This window comes from Acanthisitta chloris, unplaced genomic scaffold, assembly GCF_000695815.1.
Source record: "Acanthisitta chloris isolate BGI_N310 unplaced genomic scaffold, ASM69581v1 scaffold5187, whole genome shotgun sequence".
NCBI classification, from domain to species: domain Eukaryota; kingdom Metazoa; phylum Chordata; class Aves; order Passeriformes; family Acanthisittidae; genus Acanthisitta; species Acanthisitta chloris.
Window position 1 is genome coordinate 5787 of NW_008680793.1, and position 25901 is coordinate 31687.

The following is a 25901-nucleotide window of genomic DNA, read 5'->3' on the forward strand; positions in this document are numbered from 1 at the left end:
ATGGTGGCTGTGGAAGGTACGTGTGTATCGGTACTTTCCCATAAAGGAACGTATCTCAAAATAGAAGAGCAGTCAGAATTAGATGCTGAAGGCAGCTGATATTTCTGTTCTGTTGTTCCTGACTTTCCTGTCTGTCTCTTGAAATGACTTCATGCCTGCCTCTGCCAGGAAGGCTGTGGAGCCTTTCCATAATTCCTACAGCTTCCTCTATCAGTCACATAGACCTTTTAACTTGCCATTTGTATCTGACACCTTTAATTTTCACTTACCCATTCCTGACATGTTACTCACTGTAAGGCTGGTGCTCAATCCTTAAACAAGATGGGGTTTTGATCACCATTCCTGCGGTGTGTAGGTCAAACTGTAATTCTGGCACAATGCAGCAGGCAGCATGTGAACAGTCAGCTGTTTTCACTAGGAGTGTCCATGTTCAACACATCCCTCATCCCCACTTAAGTTGACAATTGCTTTAACGTTTAGAAAATGGAGTTTCTCAATGTTTTTCTTACACATCTGCATCATGCTGATTCTCATTCATGTGATGTGATCAACCAGATCATTGGTATCCACATACCTGCTAAATTTTGCATCAGTGATTACTCCATGTTTAGGTGTCAACACAGTGAATGTGTTACGAATCATCATTTGTAAGGTATCTGTTTAATTTCCCTGCCCACATCTTGATTTTTCCCTTGGAAATTCTTTAGTTGGAATCCTAATTGAGAAATACAATGATGCTATAAATCTATGCATCATGCTGGTGATATTACTTGTTTACTCTGGGCTTGCCAGGTTGTCTCTGTCTTCTTGCAACGACAGAAAGTGAGTCATGGTTTTGGCATGTGCAGAAAACCTAAGGACACATTTCTGTGAGCCTCATATCAGAACCTGTCGGGTCTATCATGACTGGCAGATCTGTGCCATGTCAGGCAGGAGCGTAAAATAGACATGGATGGAAGTGCCACTGGAGTTGGGTTCATGCCTTTTTCATCATTGTATCAGAAAGAAGAAAAGTCAGTGTCCCCAGAAGAGGCCAAGAGCTGTTGGCTCTAAACCCCCTGCTTCAGGAGTCCATCTTAGCTCCCCACATCTGTCAGCCATGTCCCAAGAGGGACAAAACCTTTGCCTTTCCCCTCAGTTTTCTCTTTAGTATTCCCCTCAAAGAGAGGAGCTGCTTATGTGGTGGGGAAGAGAGCAGAGTGCTCTGAGTGCCTTTCCTCCTTACCTACATGGGTCTTTGCACCTGGGGAACTCTTGGGTAGCAGCAGTCAGCCAGCTGCCTGGGAAGCTGGGACTTGATACAGTGGCCCCGCATCCCTCATAGCTCTCCAGACATGACAATCAGGAACTATGCATTTCTAAGTGCATCACGTCTCCTTCAATCTTTGTACATGATGCAAAATTAATGAAGGCTGCAAGCCTGATTTATTTGCCCTTGTTAACTCTAAACCGGCTGTAAGCCCGAAGGTGGCCAGCAGTAGAAGGGCAACATGCTCTGGTTATTTTGGCTGTTTCCCCTCCTCCTAACAAACCTTTTTTGAAAGTTTTTAACATGGATTATCTCAAAACTGATACTTCTTTTATTACCATAATTGCTGGAGGTCAAGGTTTAGGAGGTGTTTGCTCATGTGCAGAAGGTGTGACCAGTGTTTTACTTCATGATGTTCGTCTTTAAGGCAGATAAACGTAAAGTAGGGCTGTAAGTTCTGTCATAAATGCTTGAAGGTGGGAGTGGAAGGGAATTTTCCTCCAGTTCCCATGGGAAGGAAAGATTGCCAAGCAGGGTGCGTTTTATGGCGAATCCTCATGATCTGTGTACACAGGGTTTGGCCCATGTCTGCTGGTGGGGCCAGGGGTGCAAGGAGGGTTGTAATCACTGCATGGCAAAGAGGCGTCCTTCTGGTAAACGGTTCATGTGTGATCATCTCAAAAAGCGGTGCCAGCATTTCCAAAATAAAACAACGTCCAAAGCTCAGTGGCTGAATTTTATTATTTGCAGATATTTTAGACCACACACACACCAAAAAGCAATGTGAGACTAAAGAGTGAGCTGTGTTTCATGAGTCAGTAGATCAGATGTGGTGGACCTTGTAGGGTGGCTGAAGGTCATGGCCAGCTATAAAGACCTTGGTTTACCAGGGCAGAAGGTGAGTCACACATATGTGGGAATTACAGTAATGTGTTTACATGGAGTTTTTGCACACTTGAGGTGAGGCATCTTTAGAAGAGAGTCTTGGGCACATTTCTGCAAAATACATGTTTGCTTACACATCTCACAAAAATACTTTTATTTTTTTGCAGTGGTGAATCTGCAGCATTGGTGGACAGGGGCAAAGCAACTGGCAGTATCTACCTGGACTTGTGCAAAGCATTAGACACTGTCCTGCACGACATCCTCGTCTCTAAATTGGAGAGACGTGGATTTGATCCCAGGCACACTTACAAGTTGGGCAGAGAAGCTTGAGAGCAGCCCTGTGGAGAAGGACTTAGGGATGATGGTTGACAAAAAACTTGACTTGAGCTGGCAGTATGTGCTTGCAGCCCAGAAAGCCAACCACATGCTGGGCTGCATCAAAAGGAGTGTGGCCATCAGGTTGAAGGAGGAGGTGATTCTCCCCCTCTACTCTGCTCTTGTGAGATCCCTCCTGGAGCTGTGCATACAGTTCTGGTTTCCCTAACATAAGAAGGACATGGAACTGTTGGAGCAAGTCCAGAGGAGGCCACGAAGTTATCAGGGGACTAGAGCATCTCCACTATGAAGACAGGCTGAGAAAGTTGGAGCTGTTCAGCCTGGAGAAGAGAAGGTTGCATGGAGACTGTACCGGAGCCTTACAGTGTCTGGAGGGGGCCTGCAAGGGAGCCAGAGAGGGACTCCTCTTTATTGGGAACTGTAGTGATAGGACAAGGAGTAATGGGTTCAGACTGAAGGAGGGGAAACTTAGCTTAGATACATGAAAAAAGTTTTTTTCTGTGAGGGCGGTGATGCACTGAAACAGGTTGCCCAGGGAAGTTGCAGATGCCCCATCCCTGGCAATGTTCACAGTCAGGTTGGATGGGGTTTTGAGCAGCCTGGTCTAGTGGGAAGTGTCCCTGCCCATGGCAAAGACAGATAGATGAGCTTAACTGTTCTGTGATTCTCTTACCTCCCAAGTGCTGGCTGTAATGAGTCGTCCCTTCACCTTCTCATTCATAAACACAATCCTGATTTTTCAGTATCTTGTTCATCTTTTCTTCTGCAAGTCTGTACCGTGTCACGCTTTAAACAGTAGAAGAAGCAGGTGCATGGTTAACAGGAAGGCTCACAATGACGCCCATAGAGATTGAAATAAGTGTTCTTGAATTAATGGTGGGAAGCGTTTGAGAAATGTGTTGTATAAACAATGTCCAAGGCTATTGTATTCTAAGGTAAATAATACCTGGGTATACCTTTACAAGGAAGAAAGCCAAATGAAGTTATAGTTTCAGCTGAATCTTAAAGCATAATTTGACTGATTAGATAAGGAAGTGCACCTTAAAAATTAAAAATATCCCTATTGCCATTAACAAGGAGTCACTGAAACTTGGAAGGTTTGTACAGCATCTCAGTCAGAGCATATATTGGAAAAACTTGAAGGTTGGTATGTTTGCCCAAGTGATAAGTAGTGTAGAAGTAGATGTGATAAATTGGTAGATTGTTCTACCAAGTTTAGTATATTTAAAATTTTCAGGGAACTGGATTCAGTGCCCTCTGTTGACCCTTCAGAGACTGTAAATGTTGATTGCAACACATAATTCCACGAACTTGCAAGCAGTGGGGTATTTTCAAAGAAGGAAGTCATAGTGATGCAACACACTACAAGAATGGTGCCATGGCTTTGACCTTATCTGGCAAAGAAAAGACATGAAGTTAGGAATAAACTGGTACTAATCCTGACATGTTCAGGATGCCAAATGCTCTGCTCACCTTCTGCAGAAGAGCAACAGCAGCAAACCTTCGTTTTGGGTGTCTGAGAATTGCAGAGGGGAATTACGCAGGGTGGGCACTCATCCACGGTACGTGTCATGGTGCCTGCAGCCCACTTGGTCTCAGAGAAAAATCTGGGGTCAGCTCATGTCAGTGGTAAAAGCCTTCTCAGGAGAACAAAAGGTTTGCCCCTAAAAGTCTAGTTATGGAGTGTTGCATGCACCATGTGATTTTTTAACGCAAAGGGTTGAAGAAGACCACATTCCTGAAAATGTGGTTCTGATGAAGGAACAAAGTATTTTAGACTGTAAGACAACACCTTCTAGCTTCAGGCAGTACATGGTTGCTCGGCTGGGAGTTTCAGTGCCCTTTCTAAGGGAAGTCTCTTTCTAGATACTTTTAAGACCAAAAAACAAAGGTCAATGACTTGCTTGTAAAATCTGAAATGGGGTCCTGGGCCATGGGCAAGGCGAAGAGGAAGCACTGGAGGTTGAGCAGGGGCAGCCTGGTGGTGCTGACATAATAAATGGCCTTACTTGGAGTGTTGTTTCCAGCACTGGACCCTCCAGTTCAAGAGGGGTGTTGGGAAACTGATGTGGCTCAAGATACCAAGACAGCAGGGGCCTATAAGGAGAGGCTGAGGGATGTAGGCTGGTTGGAGACAGGGAGGCTCAGGCTGATCATCTTAGTGGCTGACGTGCTTGGAAAGGTGTTACAGAGGCAACATAGAAATGGCAGCTCCCTGCATGCCCTTGAAGTCCTGAGGGGTTGCTGGTTCTGGGTTAAAGCCTGGGGAGTGCCTGGGTGGGGCCTTCTGCTCCTGTTTTGCAGGGGGGGATGATGCACACCCTGCTCAGCCCTGTGCTGGTCTTGCACGATGCAGAGGCTCCACTGCACCCTGGGGGATAAATCCATGACAACAGAAATGAGAGGGAAGGGCTGGAAAGAGTGGTAGTAAGTGGGGCGTGGCAGATGAAACCAGCGCTTTTTGGAAAAGACATACATTTTGAATGTGTTGCTCAGTCTCACTTGGCTCAGAGGTCAGTACAAGTCATGGCTTCATCCTGCCTGTGGGAGCTGGGGCTGGGACTTGGCCACGTGGGCAGCTCGGGTCCTCCCCTGACACAAGCAGAGCATCTCTCTTTTTGCAGGAAGAGATAAGGTTGGACAGCTCTGCTTGGCACTGTGACCTGTGAAACGTGTAAACATCTGCCAGGGCTTCAATCCTAATTGCTTTCAGTAAGACAAGGCAACACTTAGGGAGAAAGGAGCAGTGCCCCAGGGAAGGATGAGGCATTACAAATGCCACATTTTCCATTGCCGGTCAACTGTTTGCTCATCCAGAGAGGAGGTATTTTAAATGGCATGTTCCCTCCAGGATACTCCAGAGTTGCACAACTCACAAGCGTGATTCTGCCAGGACACAGTGCTGCATGAAAATGCTTCCTAGAAAACCCTGGTAGGCATGGAGCTACTCCAAATGCCTGCCAAGATGAGAGCATCATGTGCTGCTGTGAAGGACAACACCCTGGATGCTGTGCTGAGGGGTGGATGGGAGTATGTCAGCTTGGATGCTTTTCAGGGCAGCCACAGATCCCTGCCCTCAGTCAGAGCCGCTATACTAACGACACTACCATACATGACAGCCACATGTCCCAGGGTGGGCCAAAACCTTTACATCTGTCATGAGTTCAGCCTGTTCCGGCACATTACGCATGAGCCAGATCCCCAGCGCTGCACTGGATCAGCTCCTTCCTGCAAATCTTGGCCTAGGAAGGTTCTCCCCACCACATGATGATTTCGTTCGCAGTGCTGACTGGTGGGAATGCAGTGTGGGCATAATGTGACCTGTAGGCTGTAGATCGTGTACATCTAGATGTATATAGACACACACACCCACACAGACAGATGGGAGAAGCTGATACACCACCCCAGCAAAAAGAAATGTTACTCGAAGACACTGGCATGCAAGTTTCTGTTTTCTCACTTAGATATTTGCAACCAAACACATATCCTGTAGGTGGGAAGGTATTCTGTCAGTATTTTCCTTGTTCGCTGGAGCTGTTTTTAATACATGGATAAACTATTTTATCCCTGATTCAATATTTGTGCTGTTGATTTCCTTGCCCTTACCATTTATTTTTTGCATCCCTCTTTTGCTTTATTTTTCCTCGTACCTTTTCATATTGTTTGCTTTAGGTGTAGGCTGTAGATATGTGTTCACACTGCAATCACTCAGTGTGGTCATACATGCAAGCAAGTTCATGGGTCAGTGGCAGTAGGGTGGATACAGCCCTGGAGTAACTGCACCCACCCCGTTGGACCCTTTCCAAACACACACTGCAGGTTACAGGATGGAATGGTGAGGGGGGTCCTTCTCCCCATCTCAGGTTCCTGATGGAGTGGGACAAAGGTGGGAGGAGAGAGTTAGCAGGCTAGGGCAGTTCAGAGTGGAAAAGAGGTGGTGGTGATTTGTAATAGGGGCTGAGAAGACAATGAGTTACATGGAGAAAGTAAGCTGGGATAGCTGTCGATGTCTCCTCTGCCACAAGGATGGGGGCAGCAAGGGAAGCCAGCAACCAGCAGCTTCAGAGCCAGAGGAGCTTCCTCTTCCTGCAGTGTATCATTTGGCCCAGGAACTCCTGCCCTCAGGAAGCCGCAGAGGCTGATTGCCTCCTCAGGTTCAAAAAGCAGGCAATACTATTTTTAAAAAGCTGCTGTCTGGAAAAAGTTGACATGAGGGAGGTTTTCTTGGTAATTTCTTGCACAAAATTCAGAAGTGTTTTGCTGGGAAGCAGAAGTACCTTATCCTGAGTCATTTTAGACTAATACATAACGTCTCAGCTCTAGAGCATGCGTACTCCGGTGTTTCTAGCATGACAGTTGTACCAGAGTGGAGGGTCAAGCAGTCATAGCACTGATATTCATTCAAAGTTCAACTGTGGCACATCATTGCTTCATGTATCTAGACTGATATTGCAGTTTTATCTTTTGCCTCTCAGCTAGGGAAGAGATCTTGAAAAATTGCCATTAAAAACATATTTTGACATCATAGCATTTTGGTTTGCTCTTAAAGCAGCTCTATATTTTTTCAAAGACCAAAACCCTCAATTTTCTGTGATGCCTACAGGATGTCTCTATCAGAGCATGGAAAACACTACACAAGAGCATTTTGCCAGAGTAGCTGTAAGCCTACGTTTGATATATATGTCGTTATGGTCTCTGATCTTCTTCAGGAGCAGAGTCCTTGGGTGGTGCTGGGTTGGGTACAGAGTGATATGTTTTTCATTCCTTCTGTAGGTAAATGGCCAAAGCCAGTCACCTATATCCTTAACTCTAGATCCAAAAACCCTCTTTCAATGTTCAGTGATAAGGAAGGAGTTGGACGTCGATGGCCCTTGTTGGTCCCTTCCAGCTCAGGAGATTCTATGTTTTTATGGTTCTGTGAAATAATGGAATTTCCGTAATAATTATATCGGCATCAATCACTTCTCTGGTATTTGCCTGTGAGAAAGTCATTACTAGGGAGCTGGGCCCAGATGACTTGAAATCAGTTAAGATCTGGGCTTGGCCATCTTACATCAACCCCTGACGTCCAAATGCCTGCTACAAGTTGGCTCATGTAAGATTAGAAGAGTATCTGCCTGCTGGGATGCCCTGGGGCACAGGTCACTGTCATGACCCGTGATTGGTGTATGTGAGTGTGAAGTGATCAAATCAATGCTCCTTCCAGAGAAACAGCAGCACTGGCATGTCAAGATCATTACCTGGATGTGATGCATCTCCCTACTAGGACATTCCTAAAGACTGAGATACAATCTTAGTGAAATGATGAGGGAAGGACCAACCTAGCACCTCAAATCAGGTCCAGCTCAAAAGAGATGGACCAGATCCTCAGCTGTTCTCCATCTGTGCTTTTTTCTATCCCCCCAAGACTTCTAATTACTTATTGTTCCCTAGGCTACGATTCAGGAAGGATTCAACACGCACTAGGTGGTACATGTGGAAGCAGTCCTGCTGTGTTCAGTGGAAGACATCATCTCACCATGGTGCCTGTCAGGACCTAGACACAGTCCATGTCTGCGTGTACCTTGGTAGATGTACCATTCACCTTCTGACACCTCAGAGCAACTCTGTGGGGGGGCTGGGAGGATGAGTTCACCTTTCCAGAGCGCTGAAAAGGAAACCTGTGGTGCTTTAATCTGGTTCTTGTTTTGAGTCTTACTCTGATTGGACATAGGAAAAAAAAAGACCAAACACAAGCAACTTGAAGCCTCAGGTGTTCATAATAAATGTAGGTCCATACATAGCTATTATAAAAGCCACTTTCTCCATAACTGGATATGGGGTTGCAAATGAATAAAAATGTAAATCTAAGGATTAGGTTGCATTTTATCTTTCCTACTTGGCATCAATACCTGTGGTCATGGTCTGGAAGTTTGGTTTGTTTTGTCATTTTTGATACACAAAATCAACAAAACCTGAGACAAAGGGCAAGTTTATAAATAGGGGAGCAGTCACTTGGGAGTTCTGTTTTATTTGCTTGCATTTTGTTACCTTCTTATGCCAGGTAATAAGGTGACCTTGCAACAGGTAAATGCAGATAAGGCTGATCACCTCTGTTGTCTGATTTTGCAAGCTGGGAAGTGAGTCCCCAAAGTTACTGGTAGTAGGGAAATTGCCTGGGGGAAAAAAAATCTCCTGCTTCAGTTAATTAGAAGAATACACTTTAATGAGACAGAGATTTACTGTTACAACTGTTTGGGGGAAAAAAATAAAATTAAAAAGGGCTTTGCTCTAACCAGCAAAGACTAAAGGAGTTTTGCCTGTAAGAAGACAAAGATCACACGGTGACAACATGAAAGAAGTTGAAACCATGTCTTTTAAAAACATTCCTGTAGTTTAAATTGAAATTCATTTTCTCAGACCTTGCCAACAACTGTTTTGGAGAGTATTAAGAGTTCAATGGCCTTTCCAGGGCAAGCTTGTACAAGGCAGAGGCAGAAGGTCATGTAGGAGTGTTGTACCATGTGCCAAGTTTAGTTTTGTTGAATTGAGATACTACTAGTGCATAGAAAGAGATAAATGGGAGCAGGCAAGAACAGCAGTTGCACAAAGCAAAAGGAGAACCACATGGTAGACGTTAGTCTGCTGACAAAACAAAACAAAAAATCCCAGAAAAAAATAAAATCCCCCAAAACCCCAAAGCCAGAACCACCAAAACAACCCCAAAAAAGTCACCCACCTTCCAAGATGGAGTAGGTTCATGGCAGGGCAGATCCCACACCCACGTAACTTCTGCAATCTTTCCTTGAACGCTGAGGTTCAAAGTGAGGCTCAGAACATGCACACTGTTGAAATCAGCCGTTTGCAAAACCCCATAGGACTAAAAGTGTGACTGTCCCTGGTGAATACATGCCCTGCCTCCCCTACTCATCCTCCAGCACGCACCTAACAAAATTTTTTCTGGAGCAATGTGTTACCAACAACAACCTGTTCCTGTTTGCAAAAATCTGTAGCTTTTGCTGCAGGACTAGTCTCAACACAACTTAAGATGGCTCTAAGCATAGAATGATGTATAAAACAGGTTGAACTTGGATTAAGAAGCTACTGTCAGTGACTTCAAATGAAGTGGATTACTCTGTTGCCACAATCGAGTGGAAACCAGAAAGATACATCATAAATGTTCGGATTACATGCATTATTGCTTATGTTATTGTACTCACATTCCACATATACTTTACTTCATCCCATACTGCTTTTAAACAAAAATGTCTTTCACCCTCCAGGAGGAAGGAAATGCAGCATAAAAGCAATGCTGAAAGGTAAATCAGGGTTGCAATGTTTTTCTCAATTGTAAAATATGTAGTTGCCAGCACATTGTCTGGTGCTGAATGGTGAGTGATGCTCCATCTACTAAGAACATTGGTGGTTCAGATGTTCTTGCAGATGTCCGGCGAGATTATAGATGTGTACTGAACCCTCAGTGCCCTGTGATGCGCTAGTCATGCTCTCAAGTAAGGACACCCAACATACACCTGCCAGCAAGCAGTGACATGCCCAAAGGGTGGCATCTGCTAACTCAGCTCCTAGCTTATACCGACATTTCAGCACCAAATGAAACAGTCCTCCTAAAGTAAATACCTAGTTACCTGAATTGATGGGGAAAAGTCGGTGCCTTTGAAGGCTTCCATAGGGGCATCATGGTTAGGGAGATCCCACATTTAGATGTGGCAGCCTTGCAGGTGGAATCCTGCCTTGATGGACCATGGGCTGCTGCCATGAAGGGAGGCATCAGTGGGCTGAAGCTGCTCCCACAGCTGAGCCGTCTCTACATTTCTGGGTGTTTGTATCTCCTTCTGGCCACTGTGTCCATGTTGCTGTTGGCCTGTATGCCACCAGCTCTCCCCTCTGTGAAGCAGACTCATTTCTCCATCTTTGATTGCCCCAAGGACCAGCGTGTCCGTGGGACATGTGGGGTCCAACCACCTCTAGGGCATAGACTAGCTGTCAGCAAGGAGCAGCCAGCAAACAGTTCCTGTTCCACCACATTTCTTTCTCCTCCTGGACATGGCCTGTTTCTCCTCTTTCCCACTCAGTGCTCCCACTGCCTATCTCCCTTGACATCTGCCTCACCCCATGGGGAGGGCGCCAGTGCCAGGATCCTTGTGCTTTCCAACCCACATGTGTAAGTGCTGGATTTTAGCCCACAGCCTCAAGTGCTTCTGTCCCAAATGTGATGACAAAAATCACATTAACTTCAAAGAAAGTTAGACTGGTCCTAATAAGGAACTCTGTTTTCCTAAGGATTAAATGTTTGTGGGCTTCCTTATAAAGTTAGCCCTGGAGTTGCAGTCCTGGTAACCTGTATATTAGGGCATAGGTGAATTCTTGTTACTCATCTAGCCCATGATTTTACTGTTTGTCAGTGAAGGGTCTGTCCACTTGTCATCTGATTGTGCAAATTCACCCTCCATGTGAGTCGGGATTTAAGTTTCGCTGTTTTTCAGGGTCTGACTATGTGCAGAGGGAGTTGTAGTCTTTTTTTTTTCCCCTTGGGAACTTCCTTTCTCTAAACACCACCCCTTGGCAATGGACCTGGTGACACCTCAGAGCAAGACAGATAAAAAGGGCAGCCTGTCTAACCTCTCCACACTCAGAGGCAAGTGGCAGAGACTACTCAGGAGCTTGGAAGCTGCTGGCATCACAGGCACCTCGGGTAGAAACACCAACAAGAACCATGAGCAGTAAGGCTGGTAAGTTTTTAATGCTTGATATGCTATGTTAGATGTGTGGTTTGGCAGGTCTCCTGTTGGGAGGATGGCAGTTCCAGAGGAGGTGAGGCGTTCTCAGCCCTCTGACTGCTGTGGGTGACACCTCGGGGAAGGAGTTTTGGTGCTACCGCTGCTCTGGCTGTGCAAATTCTGGTTTTGACAGATCAGTAAACCAACTAAAAAATGCAACTGATTTTTCATCATTTTTCATCAATCTGTAGACATCTGGTTCTGGAAGTGATAATGGGAAAGAAATGCAGGTCTTTTAAATTGGTTCCATGTCACAGTGAAAAGAATTTCTTTCTTTCAGGCTAATTAATCATGTAGATTATTGCTCTTTAGTGTTGGCTGATCCCATCTGACAGAAGTTTCAAAATAACCATAAAGACGATTTATTTGGGCTTGAGCTATGTCCCATGGCTGTCCTGCCTGCCCTGTTGCCAGGAGATCCTACCTAGAAAGGTGCCTGGGTCACTCCTGTATGAGCTGCTGAAGGCCAGCCCAGATGCAGAATGCTCAACCCCTGGGGTTTGGGATGTAGCTGAGCAGCTGTGCACACGGGATGGGTGGTGCCTGCAGCAGAGTCAGGAGAAGGTCTCCACAGCCTTCAGGAGGGGAAGGGTATCCTGGCACTGCTCTGAGCCCCTCCATTTCACACCTCTGTACTTTTGAGTGTGGATGAGCTGTAATTTTCTAGGAAGTCTTGGAAAGCAGCATCTTTGGGATGTGATCTCACATCTCTGGGATGTAAGAGAATGTTTTCCTGGAGGCTGGGCAATGATCAGGAGTAAATGTAGGTATCCAAATTTTGTTCTCTCTCAAAAAACTACAGTTCTCATCTCACTTCCCTCCTGTCCTTATGAGCAGCCCTCCTTCCCACTGAAGCCAGGCATAGTATAAAAGCTCTGATCCATATCATGTCTTTTTTAAACCACATCACCTCATCATCCTCAGGGAAAACAAGGCCCCAGATCCTTACCAGTGCCAAGTCCTCATGTCTGCATTTTTGTTCTGGGTGATCCATGTGCTCTTGAAGCTCTGAACATCTCTCCAGACAGGTAGCAATGCAATGGGGCTAGCGGATTAGCATAGGAAGTGGCTCCATAAGTGACAGATCATGGAACTAGGGGATAAAAAATACTGCCTTGACATTCCTTCTATAAAAGAAAAAGGAAAAAAAGTCTGATGGCGTTCGAGTTTTGTGTTTGCTTCTGGTCTGGTAAAAGAAAAAGGAAAAAAAGTCTGATAGCATTCGAGTTTTGTGTTTGCTTCTGGTCTGCCCCAGGAGCGAGCACAGCCAAGTCTGCCTCTTGCAGCTCGAGCCTCTGTCCCGTGAGCAGGCACATTCTCAGCATTCTCAGCTTGGCTATAAATCATTAATTTCCTTGTTGGCAAGCTGAGGTGCCTGCAGGCAGCCGGACTCAGGGTGTGTGGGTGCCCGGCACCGTGCCGGGGGCAGGACACAGCAGGAAGCCGAAAGCAGCGGGTGAGGGTTGCCCAGGGCAGGCAGACTGCGGCCGAGCCCCCTCGGATGTGGTGATGGGTGTGCCACTGGCTCGCTCAGAGGCATTGCTTGGTGCAGGACACTGTGCCAGTTGGATCACAGGGTATCACGGGTGTGTTTGTGGAGGAACAAACACAGCAGGATTGATGGGCAGTGCTGAGTAGAGACAGGACTTTGGCACCATGCTCTGCGCTGTCAGGCCCTATTCCAAGGCAGCTGTTGTCCGTGGATTTTCTCTGTGCAATATTGGTGAGGTCCAGAAACAGGGGATGGAAATGCAGTCCCTCAGTTAAGAAATGCTGGAAGGATGGACTATTCAGGGCTCTTTCCCACAGCCATCCTGTGCTATCACTCCCACATCCCTCCATAGCTCTCAGCCATCACCAGGGCCATTTTCTGGTGTCTTCTCATCCTTGGCACCAGGGTTTCCGTAAGGAAGAAGGTTGACCAGCTTTAGTGTTTGGAGATTTCCTAATGCTGAGGAAGGCACACTTCCTCTTCATCCTTCTGAAGGAGGTTAAGCAGCTAATTCCAGGTGAAATTTTTTGACATAAACACACACACACCCTGTTACGCAAAACATCAGCCTGAGGTTGGCAACTGGCATGCAGTAAGCAAACAAAATCACTCGAAAATTAAATCGGTTAACAAAAGGTACTGGTCAATTTTAAATCCACTTGCTCTGTCACTGATAACTGTTATGCAATTAAGATAAATATGGTTTATGTAGTTACTAAGAAGAAATACAAAGAGGTGGTAATCTGGTGGGGATCCATGGGTCGTCAGTTCAGTTTACTCAAGGCTGCAGTTGCTACCTGGCACAGGTTGCAGTGGGAAACATGACACTGATTTCAACCTGCCCTGGGTCCAGCCCTGTATGTGGCATCTCTGATGCCACAGCAGCTACCGGCAGAGTTCAGCCTCTTCAATGTTAGTGATGGCTTTTGTTGATACTTAAATTAACATGGTTGCCTGGTACGGTGTCAATCTGTCAAGGCAATTAATCCCTTCAACAATTATTCCTTTGATTTGCTAATTTCTAAGTTACTATAAGCCCTTTTGAATTTTTTTACTCTCCCGTATCTTCATCTGAATCACTCATGAGAGAAGTGCTTTTGAGATATTGCTACTCCCTACTGTTCACACGGAATTTATCCTTTGAGGATATTTAATGGGCAGGAACATGACAGGTAAGGCGCTCCCAAAGAAATACAGCTCAGCCACATTCCAGCATGCTCTGGCTTTCCCTGTCACACCTGGGCAGCCTGCCAAAGCCTAGTGCAGTGACCCCCAAATCCCCATCATCACTGAGGGCTTTCTCTTTGCTCAAGCATATCACCGGGTTGTGTCTCGCAGAGCTCCACTCCTACACCACAGCCCTGAGTTATGAGCCACTGGGAAATGAAGTGCTGAGGCTTTTCCCAGCCCTGCACCTGTCCAGAGCTGCAGGGGTAAAGGGCAGCTGGGGAGACAGTGATTTTAAATGTTATGCCTTGTAAAATAAGCTGCAGTGTTGGGAATGAATAGGAGCAAGGCACTTGGAAGGGATTCTTGCTGGAGTCCAAATCTCTGCTGAAGTCACACCAAGTGGCATGAAAGGGGCTGGTGCTCTGTGGTAAGCATGCTGCAGCAAGCCACCTGGAGCAGGGACAAGCTCCGGCCTTGCCCGCTGACTACTCAACCCTGGGCTGCTCCGGCACGACTCCACCTCCCTCCCTTGCTGCCCAGCATGTCTGAGGTTGACCTCTGGGTATTCATGTTTTCTAATATTGTTTTATACTATTTATCTTATTTTATATTACAGTACAGTCATAGAATGGCTTGAGGTGGATTGGACCTTAAAGATCATCTAGTTCCAATCCCCTGTCATGAGCAGGGACACCTTTCACTAGATCAGGTTGCACAGAGCCTCATCCAACCTGGCCTTGAACACTGCAGGGATAGGGGATCCACAGCTTCTCTGGGCAGCCTATGCCAGTGACTCACCACCCTCACAGTAAAGAATATTAATATATTTTAAATAATTTTTGTTCTATTATATTAAATACATTATCTTATACATTACTATATGATACTATACTGTAATTTATAGTGCTCTGCTTCCTGCATTTAGCATCCCCCAGGCAGGCAGCATCTCTACAGCACAGCTGGCTTCTGACCTTCCTTTGGTTCCTGGGACTGTAGAAGAAACCAAGTCCTTGGAAAAATAAACCAAGTCTTGTGAGGTTTCACATGTACAGATTTCCATAAGAGGTTGAGCAGTGACTGTTGTGATATTATTTGGTACTATTTTTTGAGGGGGAAATACAAAGAATCAGCTTCAGTGTGCTGAAGAGCCCCATTTCTCATGCCCTTGGCATCCCAGAGACCCTAGGGATCTCAGCAGTTGAGGGGAGCTGAATTTGGCACATTCAGTATACTCCCAGCTTGACTGTGTGTGCTGTTTTGTAAGGAGAATAAAAGCTGTTGTTAATTATTATTTGATAATCATGAAAAATGTGTTCAATGCTAATATAAAGCTAGTCTTTAACCAGAGGGAAATTACACTAAGACATAAGTCCCAACAGAGAGGTTTAATTTTTAGGCTGCCCTGTGCCAACTGGAAGCCACTTGGGGGCATAACCTCTGATGGTGCCTTGGCAATCAGGGCTTTCTTCACCTGTCTGTGCTACTACTACTACTACTACTGCTGCTGCAACTACTACTGCTACTACAACTACTTGTTTTGATATCTGCACTAACAAAAAATCATTTTTAATACTGATGCTCCATGTGTTTGGCATGGCACAGACCTGCAGGAAACAGGAGTTGCAGTCACAGCCTTGTCTTTGACATGGTGCCACCAGCAAAGCAGCTGAGCGGATAGGGACAAGGAAGAGAGGGACATGACAGGATCATGGGCATTGCCCATGGGGGTGCTGTGGTGGTCAAGACCTTTGGAAGGCTCCTGTGCAAGATGCTCGGGGGGTGGAGCTGCCCTGCAGCAGATGCAGTGATGGGATGCAGATGCACTGACCCCACTGCACTTTGAGGAAGAAGCAAGACTTTTTCGGAAGATTCTCAGTATTACCACAAAACTTGCAGGCATGCAATATTCCTGGCCTGGGGCATGCTGTGGAGCTGGCTCATGGCTGCTGGCCCCTGACCAGCTGGCAGCATGCAGGGGTAGGCAGTGGACCAGCAGACATGGAATGCCAAAGGTGTGAGATCCCATTTGTTGTCTTTTGGCTGCTGAGGAGACAGCCCCAAGGGCATGTGGCAGGCAGCTGCAGGTGTGTGGAAGTGCTGGAATGCCAGCTGGATGCCTGGATGCTGGTGAGGTCAGAAATCCTCATGCTGCTGACACTCTCCCTTTTATTTTATATTTTATATTACCTTATAACATTATACTATGTGACATGACACTATACTATATTTTATACAGATGTATACACATATGTATTAAAAACTGTTTTACCATTCATTAGTTATGACAATACTCAATGTGATTCTGTGTGCTAGATCACTGGACACTCCAGACATCTTGGTGACCCACAGGGCTGCATTAAGAAGAAAACTGTTTCTACTGACTAATTTACCATCAATCTCATTTTTTTTCCATTTTCCTTTTCTGCTAATGTCTTTCCAGGCACTGATCTGAAGGTCACTGGGATCGACTTTCTCAAGAGCCAGAACACCCGTCAGCACCACACAGATGGGTACAACATCAAGGGCCTGGTGGTGCGGCGTGGACAGCCCTTCCAGGTGCAGGTCAGCCTCAGCAGGGAGCTGAAGGCTGGCGACAAGCTGGCACTGCGCTTTGGCATCGGTAAGCAGGACCCTCTGTGTCTGTTGGGGAAAGCCAGAGAGCCCCGGCAGCATCCAGCTGCCTGTTCCTGGCACTGCACAGTCATTGCAGATCAGTGCAACCCTCCCACATATTGTCTTGGGTTTGCTTCCAGGTGAAAATCCAACAAAAATCAGGGGGACCCTGATGTCACTGAAACCAGAGAGGGACCAGAATGTCAGTGGATGGAAAATCTCCATGCTCAAGAGGGCTGGCAAAGAGGTAAAGCCTGCAGACAAGGGGCTTAATGCCCAGTGCCAAGCCCATTTAAAGCTACAGGGCAAATCATCCTCATACCCCTGTCCTGCTTTCCCTTAGCTCTATAATTTTAGGTGGGTAGCAGCCGTACCCTGCTTAATTAACTGCTCCCCACATGCACAGGCAGGATTCGCCCCATCCCACTGCCTTCCCCTCTCTCGCTGCATGGACCTCCATGGCCACCAGCTCTGTGGCTCATGCCAGTCCTGCAGCATCATGTTTATGCCATGCCTGTGGCCGTGATGAAGGTCCCTCATGCCATCTCTCCTTGTTGCCCCCTCAGTGCCTACTGTCTGTCACCAGCTCACCCAATGCTCCCGTGGGAAAATACCAACTGAATGTGAAGACTGGGACTAACACTTACAAGCCTGAAGATGGTGTAATCTACCTTTTGTTCAATCCCTGGTGTGAAGGTGAGTGGTCCTGCAACTGGGGGTGATAATTACTGCTGCCAGGGATTATCCCTGGCAGAACATTTCCTCATATTTTCCCTCATCTCTTTCCTACATACATTGCTTTGTCCCCTTAAAACACTGCAAGCAGTATCCTCATGGAGCCAGTGGGAAGCTGGGCCATAGCAAAGAGCCAGCTCCTCACTGAGCATTCTCCAGTGCCAGGACATAGAGAGGCATCTCTCTGCTACCTCTCTTTGCACCTCTGTGTCACCCCTGTTTCCCTGAGCCAGCACAAAGGTTAACTAGGAGGACTGGATTGGCTTAAAATCCAAGACAAAAAAACAAAACCAGACAAAAAAAGCATATGTTGTTGGTTGGCATCTGTTCCCCAGTTCTCTCTGCTGTCTACCTAATCCACTATACTGTTCAGAAATAAACTTTTTGTTATAATAAAAGTGTGATCATGTAGCAATAGTCCTGCAGGTAGAAAATAAAGGTTAGTCTTACAGGAAATTCTTCCATGATAGGAACAAAAACATGTCAGTGATACATGGTCATAATTTGGTGTGAATGTTACAGACATTGGTTCCGCCAGTTTAGTTTTCCATGGAAAACTTGATGTAGTGTGTGTGCAAACCACCTAACATCTGAGGGTTTTTTTTCTCCAGATGATGCTGTCTTCTTGGACAATGAGGCCCAGAGAAAGGAGTATGTGCTCAACGACACAGGCTACATCTATGTTGGGTCTGCATACAGCATATATGATAGACCCTGGAATTATGGGCAGGTAAGACACAGCTGTCTTATTGGCCTTGTTACCCTTATTCATCCCATTGGCATTTGTTTCAGTGAATCAGATCTGTACACAGTTTAAGCCCATGAGTAGCTCAAAGTGCTGGAATGATCATGCCAGCTTCACTGGGAGGGCTCACCTGCTTAGAGTAATATATGTGCTTACCTGCTTTCCCCACCCACAGCTGGAGAATGGGGCTTAGTGACACATTTATAATCAAATCATGTGACCCCTGGAAAAAGGTGTGGAAACTGGGGACAGAGTATTTCTGGTTGAAAAAATTCCCATAGGGGAATTCCCACTCTCATGCAACTGTGGCTGTTGGTAGCCAGCACATGAGCTGTGGACAGGGCTGACAGGGAAAAAAGAGTCTAGTTATTTACCTGTTGCATCATGACCGGGAATAAAAAGGGTAAAAGTACTGGCAGAGGTTATCCCAGCGAGGTGAACTGCTGGGTGCAGGCCACAATCAGCCACAGTCTCAGGAAGGGTGTTCCTCCACGCCACCCCTGAGATAACTCCAGAGGAGCAGAGTGTCAAACGGACTGCGGCTAGAGACAAGAGGTGGATGCCAGAGCAGATTTATTTGCACCCTGTAGAAAGCACACAGGCACCCAAACAGAGCATCATAGAATCTGGGTGTTTTTCTTTTGTCTTTTTTTTTTAATTGTTTTCTTTTGTTATATGTGTCTGCAATTTCAAGCTGTGTGATATAGAGAGCCCAGCAAAGGTGCTCGCACTGATGCCTTTACACAAAAAGGGTCAAAGGGCATCATCCTTAGGGCTGTTCCTTGCCTAATATTTATTCTGCTGTTAAGCAATGAGAATTGATATTGATATTCTGCCAAGCTCCATTGAATCGGATGTTTGATACCTCTGTGAATTAGACCTCAGGGAGCATTATCAGCAATAGCTAATTGGGAATCTTTGCTGTAATAATCTGCATTTATGTACCTTTTGTTTTTCCAAGGTTCATTTTGTACCTATGTCAATAGACTGAATATCTGTAGTCATCTTAAATTTTCATTACTCTTGTGAGTAATTTGCAGGGTTGTGGGGAGATGACGGTGGTGACTTAGTGCTACTCACAGGAGTAAATATTGCTGGATCAGGTTCCAGTTGTGTTGACAAGACACGTGAGACAGGCTTTTGTCTTCCAAGGTGGGGTTTAATTTTAGTCCTTCTTTGGAGAGAACAGCTTTGTGAAGCTTGAAAATTCAATACCATAGAGGAAGTTTACAAAGAGAATTAATCAGACAGTTTCCTCCAAGTACTTGCAGATTCCACTTTAGAGTAGCATATAAAATTATCTCAATTTTCTTTCCCAAACAGTTTGAGGAATTTGTCTTGGATGCCTGCATGTATCTGCTGGACAAAAGCAAACTCAGTCTGACCAATAGAAGGGATCCTGCATATGTGTCCAGAGCCATGTCTGCTTTGGTATGCCTCTCTTGGTGAAGTGCTTTGCCTCTCCACCTCTTCCTCCTCATTCTTGCTTGCTCTTCTTTCTCTGGGACCACAAACACCATTTCAGGATGCATCTGAAATAGATTCCTTTGGGAAACTGCAAGAAAAGAACCAGAGGCATTTTGGGTGGAGGGAATAAGCAAACAAAATACAGCATCTCCCCATCTCCAGAACTTGCCGCTGCCCCAGTGGTTGTCCTTCCTCATCAGCTATATTGGCAGGGCCAACACAAGGGTTGTGTTTTGGGGGAAGTAACTGCTCTTTGTGGTGGGATTCTTCTTGGAGCCCTGGGGTTTAAGATACAAGATGCAGAGCTCATTTTGATTTCCCCAAGCAGCAGTGCCACCTCCCTCTAGTTATCCAGGTGGGGGGTTTCCAACCAGGGGAGGCCCCAGACAGCACCAACCTTGCTGAGTGCCACAGGGCTGTGCTGCACCTGAGAAGCCACAGTGTGGGAAAAGACCCAGGAGCCTAAGCCTCATTCAGCCTCATTCCCTGTATTTTTCTCCTTTGCATGTGTGTGTGGCCATAGGTTAATTTCAACGATGACAGTGGTGTCCTGGTGGGGAACTGGTCAGGGAATTACAGCAGTGGGACCTCTCCTATGGATTGGATCGGGAGTGTCACAATTTTGCAGCAGTATTACAAAACAAAGAAGCCTGTCCGTTATGGCCAATGCTGGGTCTTCGCAGGAGTCCTCACTACAGGTAAACAGTGAACTGTCTCCCTTCTCTGACAACCTAATTACTGTGCCAGGAAGCCACATTACTGTGCCTCTGTGCAGTGCAGGTGGCAGGGTCTGTTGTGTAAGGACCAGGGTCTGTTGTGTAAGGGAGCCAGGACTGCTCAGCCTGGAGAAGAAAAGGCTCTGGGGGTCTGATCCTTATGCATAAATACCTGATGAAAGGGAGTAGGGCAGAGACAAACTTTTATCAGTGTTGCCCAGTGACAGGACTGAAGGTGATAGGCACAATCTGAAACATGGGAGATTCTGACTGAACATGGGAAAATATTTTTTTTTGCTGTCAGGGTGACCAAGCACTGGCACAGGTTGCCCAGAGAGGTTGTGGGGTCTCCATTCTTGGAGATATTGAAAAGACCTCTGGACACAGTCCTGGGCATCTCCTCTAGAGGATCTCCTGGGTGGGCAGAGGGGTCAGATGAGACGATCCCCAGAAGCACCCACCAACCTGAGTGATTTTGTGACTCTGTGTTCTGTCTGTCTGTGCTGCAGTCATGCGCTGCCTGGGAGTCCCAACCCGCTGCGTGAGTACCTTCAACGCGGCACATGATACAGAGGAGAACCTGAGAGTTGACGTTTACCTGAATGAAGCAGGAGAAAAGCTGAACTCGATGTCCCTCGACTCTGTCTGGTACTGCCAAATGGGACTAACACTTCCTATTCCCTGTGTTGCCTCGTAGTGCCCTGTTTACCAGCCCCAGAAGTTCCTTTGAGAATTTCTCTAGTGCTTCGGGTCTGTGGCCCAGAAGAGAGAGAAAGCCTGGGATTTCACAGGGTTGCGTGCAAATACCCATTAAATCTTCCCCTCCTTAAGGATTAAGGGAGGAGATCCTTACTCTTCAGGCTGTAACAGCATAATCCTTTTCTTTTCAACCCAAACGCATGCAGGAACTTCCATGTGTGGAATGACGCCTGGATGAAGCGGACAGACCTGCCAGATGGGTTTGATGGCTGGCAGGCAATTGATTCAACCCCGCAGGAGCAAAGTCAAGGTAGGATTTGCCTAGAAAGGATCTTCTAAGGGAGCCAAATCCTAAGGGAGGCAGGGACATTTTGTGTGAAAACTATGCTCTGCAGTCAGCAAAGCGTGTACCCTCCATGCACCCTAAAGCAGGTGTCCTCCATATCCATGTACCCTCCATGCACTGGGGCAGTAACACCCTAAAGCAGGTGTCCTCCATATCCTGCCATCTCAGCTTAGGATGGGAGGAACAGCACTTCTTGGCTGACCAACCTTGTTAGAATGCTGTAAGGACATGAATGTCATTTCAGAGGTTCGAACACAAATAAGTCATGGAAGTCATGTTCTGGTAGATGAGAGGACTGACTGCCAAGAATGGTGACTACCCTCCCTACACAGATTCAGGGAATTTGGAGGTAGCAAAGAAAACATTAGTCCTCAAGGCAGTGCAGAAAGTGGGATATTGCCAGGCAACCAAACACAGGTGTCTGGACTCAGTTGACTCCATCACCAAGCCATGACTTTCTAATCTCAAAATTATTTGAGTGAGGGGAAACACATGAAACCTCTAACAAGACTTTGTTCATCTATAAAAAAGCCTAAGCAGCTGTGAGATAAATGAGAGCTTTTGGAGTTCATTGCTGAGTTAGACTGCTAAGTGTCAGCTACCATGGCCACAGATTCCTGGCTGGATGTGTCTTAGCGTCAAACAAAAACTGGAGTCTCTGCTTATATTTGTAAAATCATATGGTATTGAATGCACTTTCTAGGTGCTTTCCAGTGTGGTCCATGCCCGCTGAAGGCTGTCCGAGAAGGAGATGTGTATTTGCCCTACGATGGCAAGTTCGTGTATGCGGAAGTGAATGCTGACAGAGTCTTCTGGATTGTCAAGAAGGTGAACGGCAAGGACAAGTACATCAAGGTTGGCTCACAGACCCAAGACATTGGCCTGAACATCAGCACGAAAGCCGTGGGACAGAACAAGAGGGAAGACATCACCTCGCAGTACAAGTATCCTGAAGGTGACTGCCCCCACCCTCTAATGTAGTGCCAAAGAGGAGACCCCTGACCATGTAGGTCTGCTCACAATGAGTATTTGCTCCAGGAGAAACCTGCAGGAGTAGCTGCGGTGGCAAACCTGGTGTAAGGTTTGGAGACCTGGGGAAGGCAGCGCTGCTCCTGGGCATCCTCATGCCCGCAGTGACACCTATAGGCTGCTCTTTAGGGATGAGCAAGCTTGCAGGCAGTGAAGAAATGGGCTGAGTGATGAACCTAGTCATCAGACTGACCTTTGCTCTATTTCTTCATTCATTTTCTTTTTATTTTCCCATTCCCCAGACCATATTAGAAACAAAAACTCCCCACATTCTCTCCCCACAGTTCTCAAATCCAATCATGTGCTAGACTGTTAAACCCTTCCCGGTGAGGAGCAGGAAAATATCAGGCTGAAAAATTTAAGAGTATCCCCTGAAAGTGTCTCCTTCAGGAAATTCTTCCACTCCAAAATGCTGAAGTTAGATTTGATGGTAGCATAAACCAAGAAGGTCTCCTGAACAGAGGCTGGAGGTGCCCTGACATCCTCTCTGCTCAGCAGCAGAAGCATAAATAAACCGAAGGTGGCTCTGGGTGAGGAGACTGAAATACAGCTATCACCCATCTGTTTTCTTCATCCAGGCTCCAAAGAGGAAAGGAAATCCATGGAAAGAGCTTACAGCTTCATACGCCCTATAGCTGGACCTCGGTCAAGCTACGCTTTTGGTCCGCAAGCAAATAGAATGGCCTCCAAACCTGTGACCCTGCGTGAGACTGTGACCAAGTCTGGGGTCCAGATTGAGATAACCAATACAGAAGCTTTACATCCTGGCAATCCCCTTGAACTGGCCATCACAGTGAAGACCTCTACTCCTGGGACCTGGACCATTGATCTTGTTGGCTCCTGCCAGCTGCAGTACTATACTGGGAAAGTTCAGGCCAACCTTGGAACTATCAAGCAGACCATCAAGCTTGAAGGCAATGCTGGTAAGCACAGAAAACTTGTTGTGTTCTATGGACTGTTTACTGTGGCAGTCTGGGGTTTGTAACAGCTCCACTATGGCTCTGTACTTTGTAAAGAGCTGGAACTGCCTGCCTGCTACTTACCTCCCTTGTTACTGCATTCGGGAATCTCAGTTATAGACTGGGATCCCTCCATATCTGGGGCCAAAACATGAAGGCCCTGTCCCTGCTGCAGCTTCAATGAGGTGCTTAGAAATACATCAGTGTGGGCAGACAGAGGTTTTCACTGTGTGAACAAGGTGTGGCTGGAGCATCTCCCTCCTGTTCTCGTTGTATAAACATTAAAGATGCCACTGCAGGCTTTGTGTGCATCTGTATGGATCAGGTCCCTCACAGGATTTGTATGGCTGGAAATTTCAGCCTCTTTTTGTCCTTGTATTTGCCAGTCTAGTGTTGGTGGGGGTGGTGCTGGTGAGTGTTATTTTCTGAATTCTTCACCCAAGCAAATTTCAACCTCGTGACTGCCTGTCTGGCTTATCCCATGAACTTTTTGCTGTTCTGCACTGTGTGTTTTTGAGTGACCTGGGTTCCATTTCTGATCTCCAGCAATGCAACTGAAATTTGCTACACAAGAGACTAACGAGCAATGAATAATTTACAGCCCTTGCTCATTACAAGCATGAGTCAATCTTGCAAAAAAAATTTCTTTTCTATTGGTGATTGCTGACTGTTTCCACAGTTACACTGTGGCTGTCAAAATGTAGCAGGGTAGGATACAAAGGTAGTTCCATACATTTAGGGAAAAGAACAGGCATTTTTGGTTTTGTTCCCAGACGCCAGGAAGATTTGCAGCTAAAGCAATGCTCAGGCTCTAGCCCTGCTGGCTGTGGGGCTTTTCTGAGCCACTGGAAGGATGTCCAGGCAAAGCGAAAGGAAAGCCAGTAATTTTCTAGCAAGCAGTGCCTCAGAGAAACTCCAGGAGACACAGGCTTAGATGTACCCAACCTCATGCTCCTCTGCCTCCTCTTGAGTGCCAAGGCAGCCAGGGATGAGGGCTATCGAGCTGCTGGATGTCAGCCCAAGCCAGTGCTCATCTAGGCAATAGAGATGGTGTGGGCTCAGCCACCCTTCCCACAGGCTGCATGTGCCAGGTACCACTCACCCTGCCAAGGCTTCCCCCTGACAGGGACTAGGCCCTGAAAAGAAAGCAGGATGGTCTCAGGAAATACAGCTCATCCCACACCATGGGACACCAGCCACCAGAGCTAACTTTGCCACCCAATTCCTGGGCATGTGATGAAGCATTGAGTTGTGTTTTCTTTCCTGCAGAGATGCAGATCCCTCTGAAAATAGCACCTGACATGTACATGAAGACGTTGGCCTCAGTGGAAGATGAAGTGCTCATCCTTGTCACTGCCATTGCTGAGGTCAAGGAAACGAATGACAAACTCACCAAGGAGACGTCAATGAGATTCGAGTACCCCCCCATCACCATCCAGGTGAGGGAGCAACCAGCCCAACACCGGGGGGGTGGGGATGAGGGTTAAAGCCCTGCCCACTGTAACACCGTGGTGGTGTTAGCATTCCCAGAGGGATCTCCCAAACAGCTGCCTCCTGGGATGCTCAGCCCTTGGCGTTTTACTTGGCTATTCAACCTTTATTCGAAGGTTGAAAGGAGCCAGGAAATGAAAATTTTATTGCCCCATCTAAAATGGGAAGGCAGGGGCTGCTGGAGTGAAGGGGATGGAAGAGGACAGTTTGTACATGTCCCAGCCCCAATCCCACAGCTCTCCCTGCTGAAGGACAAACGAGTTGAGAAACCAGAGAGAAAACAGCTGGCAGGGCAGAACACATGGTGCCATGGGAGGGTGGAAAGGATATGCTAGTGGTGAGGAGCAAACTCACAGCAGCTCTGGCATCTTTATTACTCGTCTGATCCCCTGACTTTGGGTTTGTTTCTCTCATTCCTCCTCTGCCAGATGCCAGAAACAGCCAAACTGAACAATGACTTCACCTGTGCCTTCATCTTCAAGAACAAGCTGAATGTGACCCTGGAAAACTGCAAGCTGATGGTGGAGGGCTTGGGCATATTTAAGATGACAACATTTGATCAGGGGTAAGGAGATAAGCCCAGTAAGAAATGACCATGTTCTATTTCTTTCATTTGAATTTCCGTTGAAGAAGCAGTTAGGGGATTTGGAGTAAGATCTTCCATCTTTGTCAGCTGTGTTCGAAACTGTGCCACATTTGGGCACAGTCCACACAGCAGAAAGATCCACACCTCAGGCTCAGGGCATTCAAGCATGACAGGGCTCCCCCTGCACTCCTGCTGTGATCCCATGAAGCTGCCAGGCCAGTGTGAACACAACTGCTTCCTTCTGAGCTGGATGTAGTGCCTTGGCAGTATGGGGAACTCTGAGGAAGGTCCTCAGGATTACTGGGACCACCAGCCAGTGCCACTGTGCAAGACCCCACTTGCTGCATGTTGGCCATAGGAGAAGGGGAACATACAGCAGCCATTTCTTTAAGTGAAAAACATAGTCAAAATAGCAAATAAGAACCTCAACTCATGCTGGGACTACTTTTTATCTTTCTTCTTAGGGATATCATGCCTGGCAGGATCATGAAGTCTGAAATAATATGCACTCCGACAAGACTAGGAGAGAAGAAAATGGTAGCCAAGCTGATTTCAAACCAGATCAAAGGGATCTCTACAGAGAAGGCCATCACGATCACTGAGTAG

The 25901-nt window shown here is 46.6% G+C and overlaps 1 protein-coding gene across 1 annotated transcript; it reads left to right on the forward strand.

Annotated features, from left to right (window-relative positions):
* TGM4 (transglutaminase 4) lies at window positions 1-25901 on the forward strand. The gene is made up of 14 exons (XM_009077822.1): window positions 1-16; window positions 16350-16529; window positions 16663-16769; window positions 17089-17218; window positions 17869-17987; window positions 19326-19433; window positions 19993-20167; window positions 20695-20833; window positions 21091-21194; window positions 21934-22185; window positions 22838-23182; window positions 24488-24657; window positions 25138-25274; window positions 25760-25901. Exons 1-14 carry the CDS (start codon window positions 1-3, stop codon window positions 25899-25901), a joined length of 2124 nt encoding a protein of 707 aa, XP_009076070.1.

What these genes read in the sequence shown, in the direction of transcription:
- TGM4 (XM_009077822.1), top strand. An exon ending in CCAGAGCCATGTCTGCTTTG is followed by an intron (nt 19,434 to 19,992) that starts GTATGCCTCTCT and finishes GTGTGGCCATAG; the next exon opens with GTTAATTTCAACGATGACAG. An exon ending in ACCCCCCCATCACCATCCAG is followed by an intron (nt 24,658 to 25,137) that starts GTGAGGGAGCAA and finishes CTCCTCTGCCAG; the next exon opens with ATGCCAGAAACAGCCAAACT.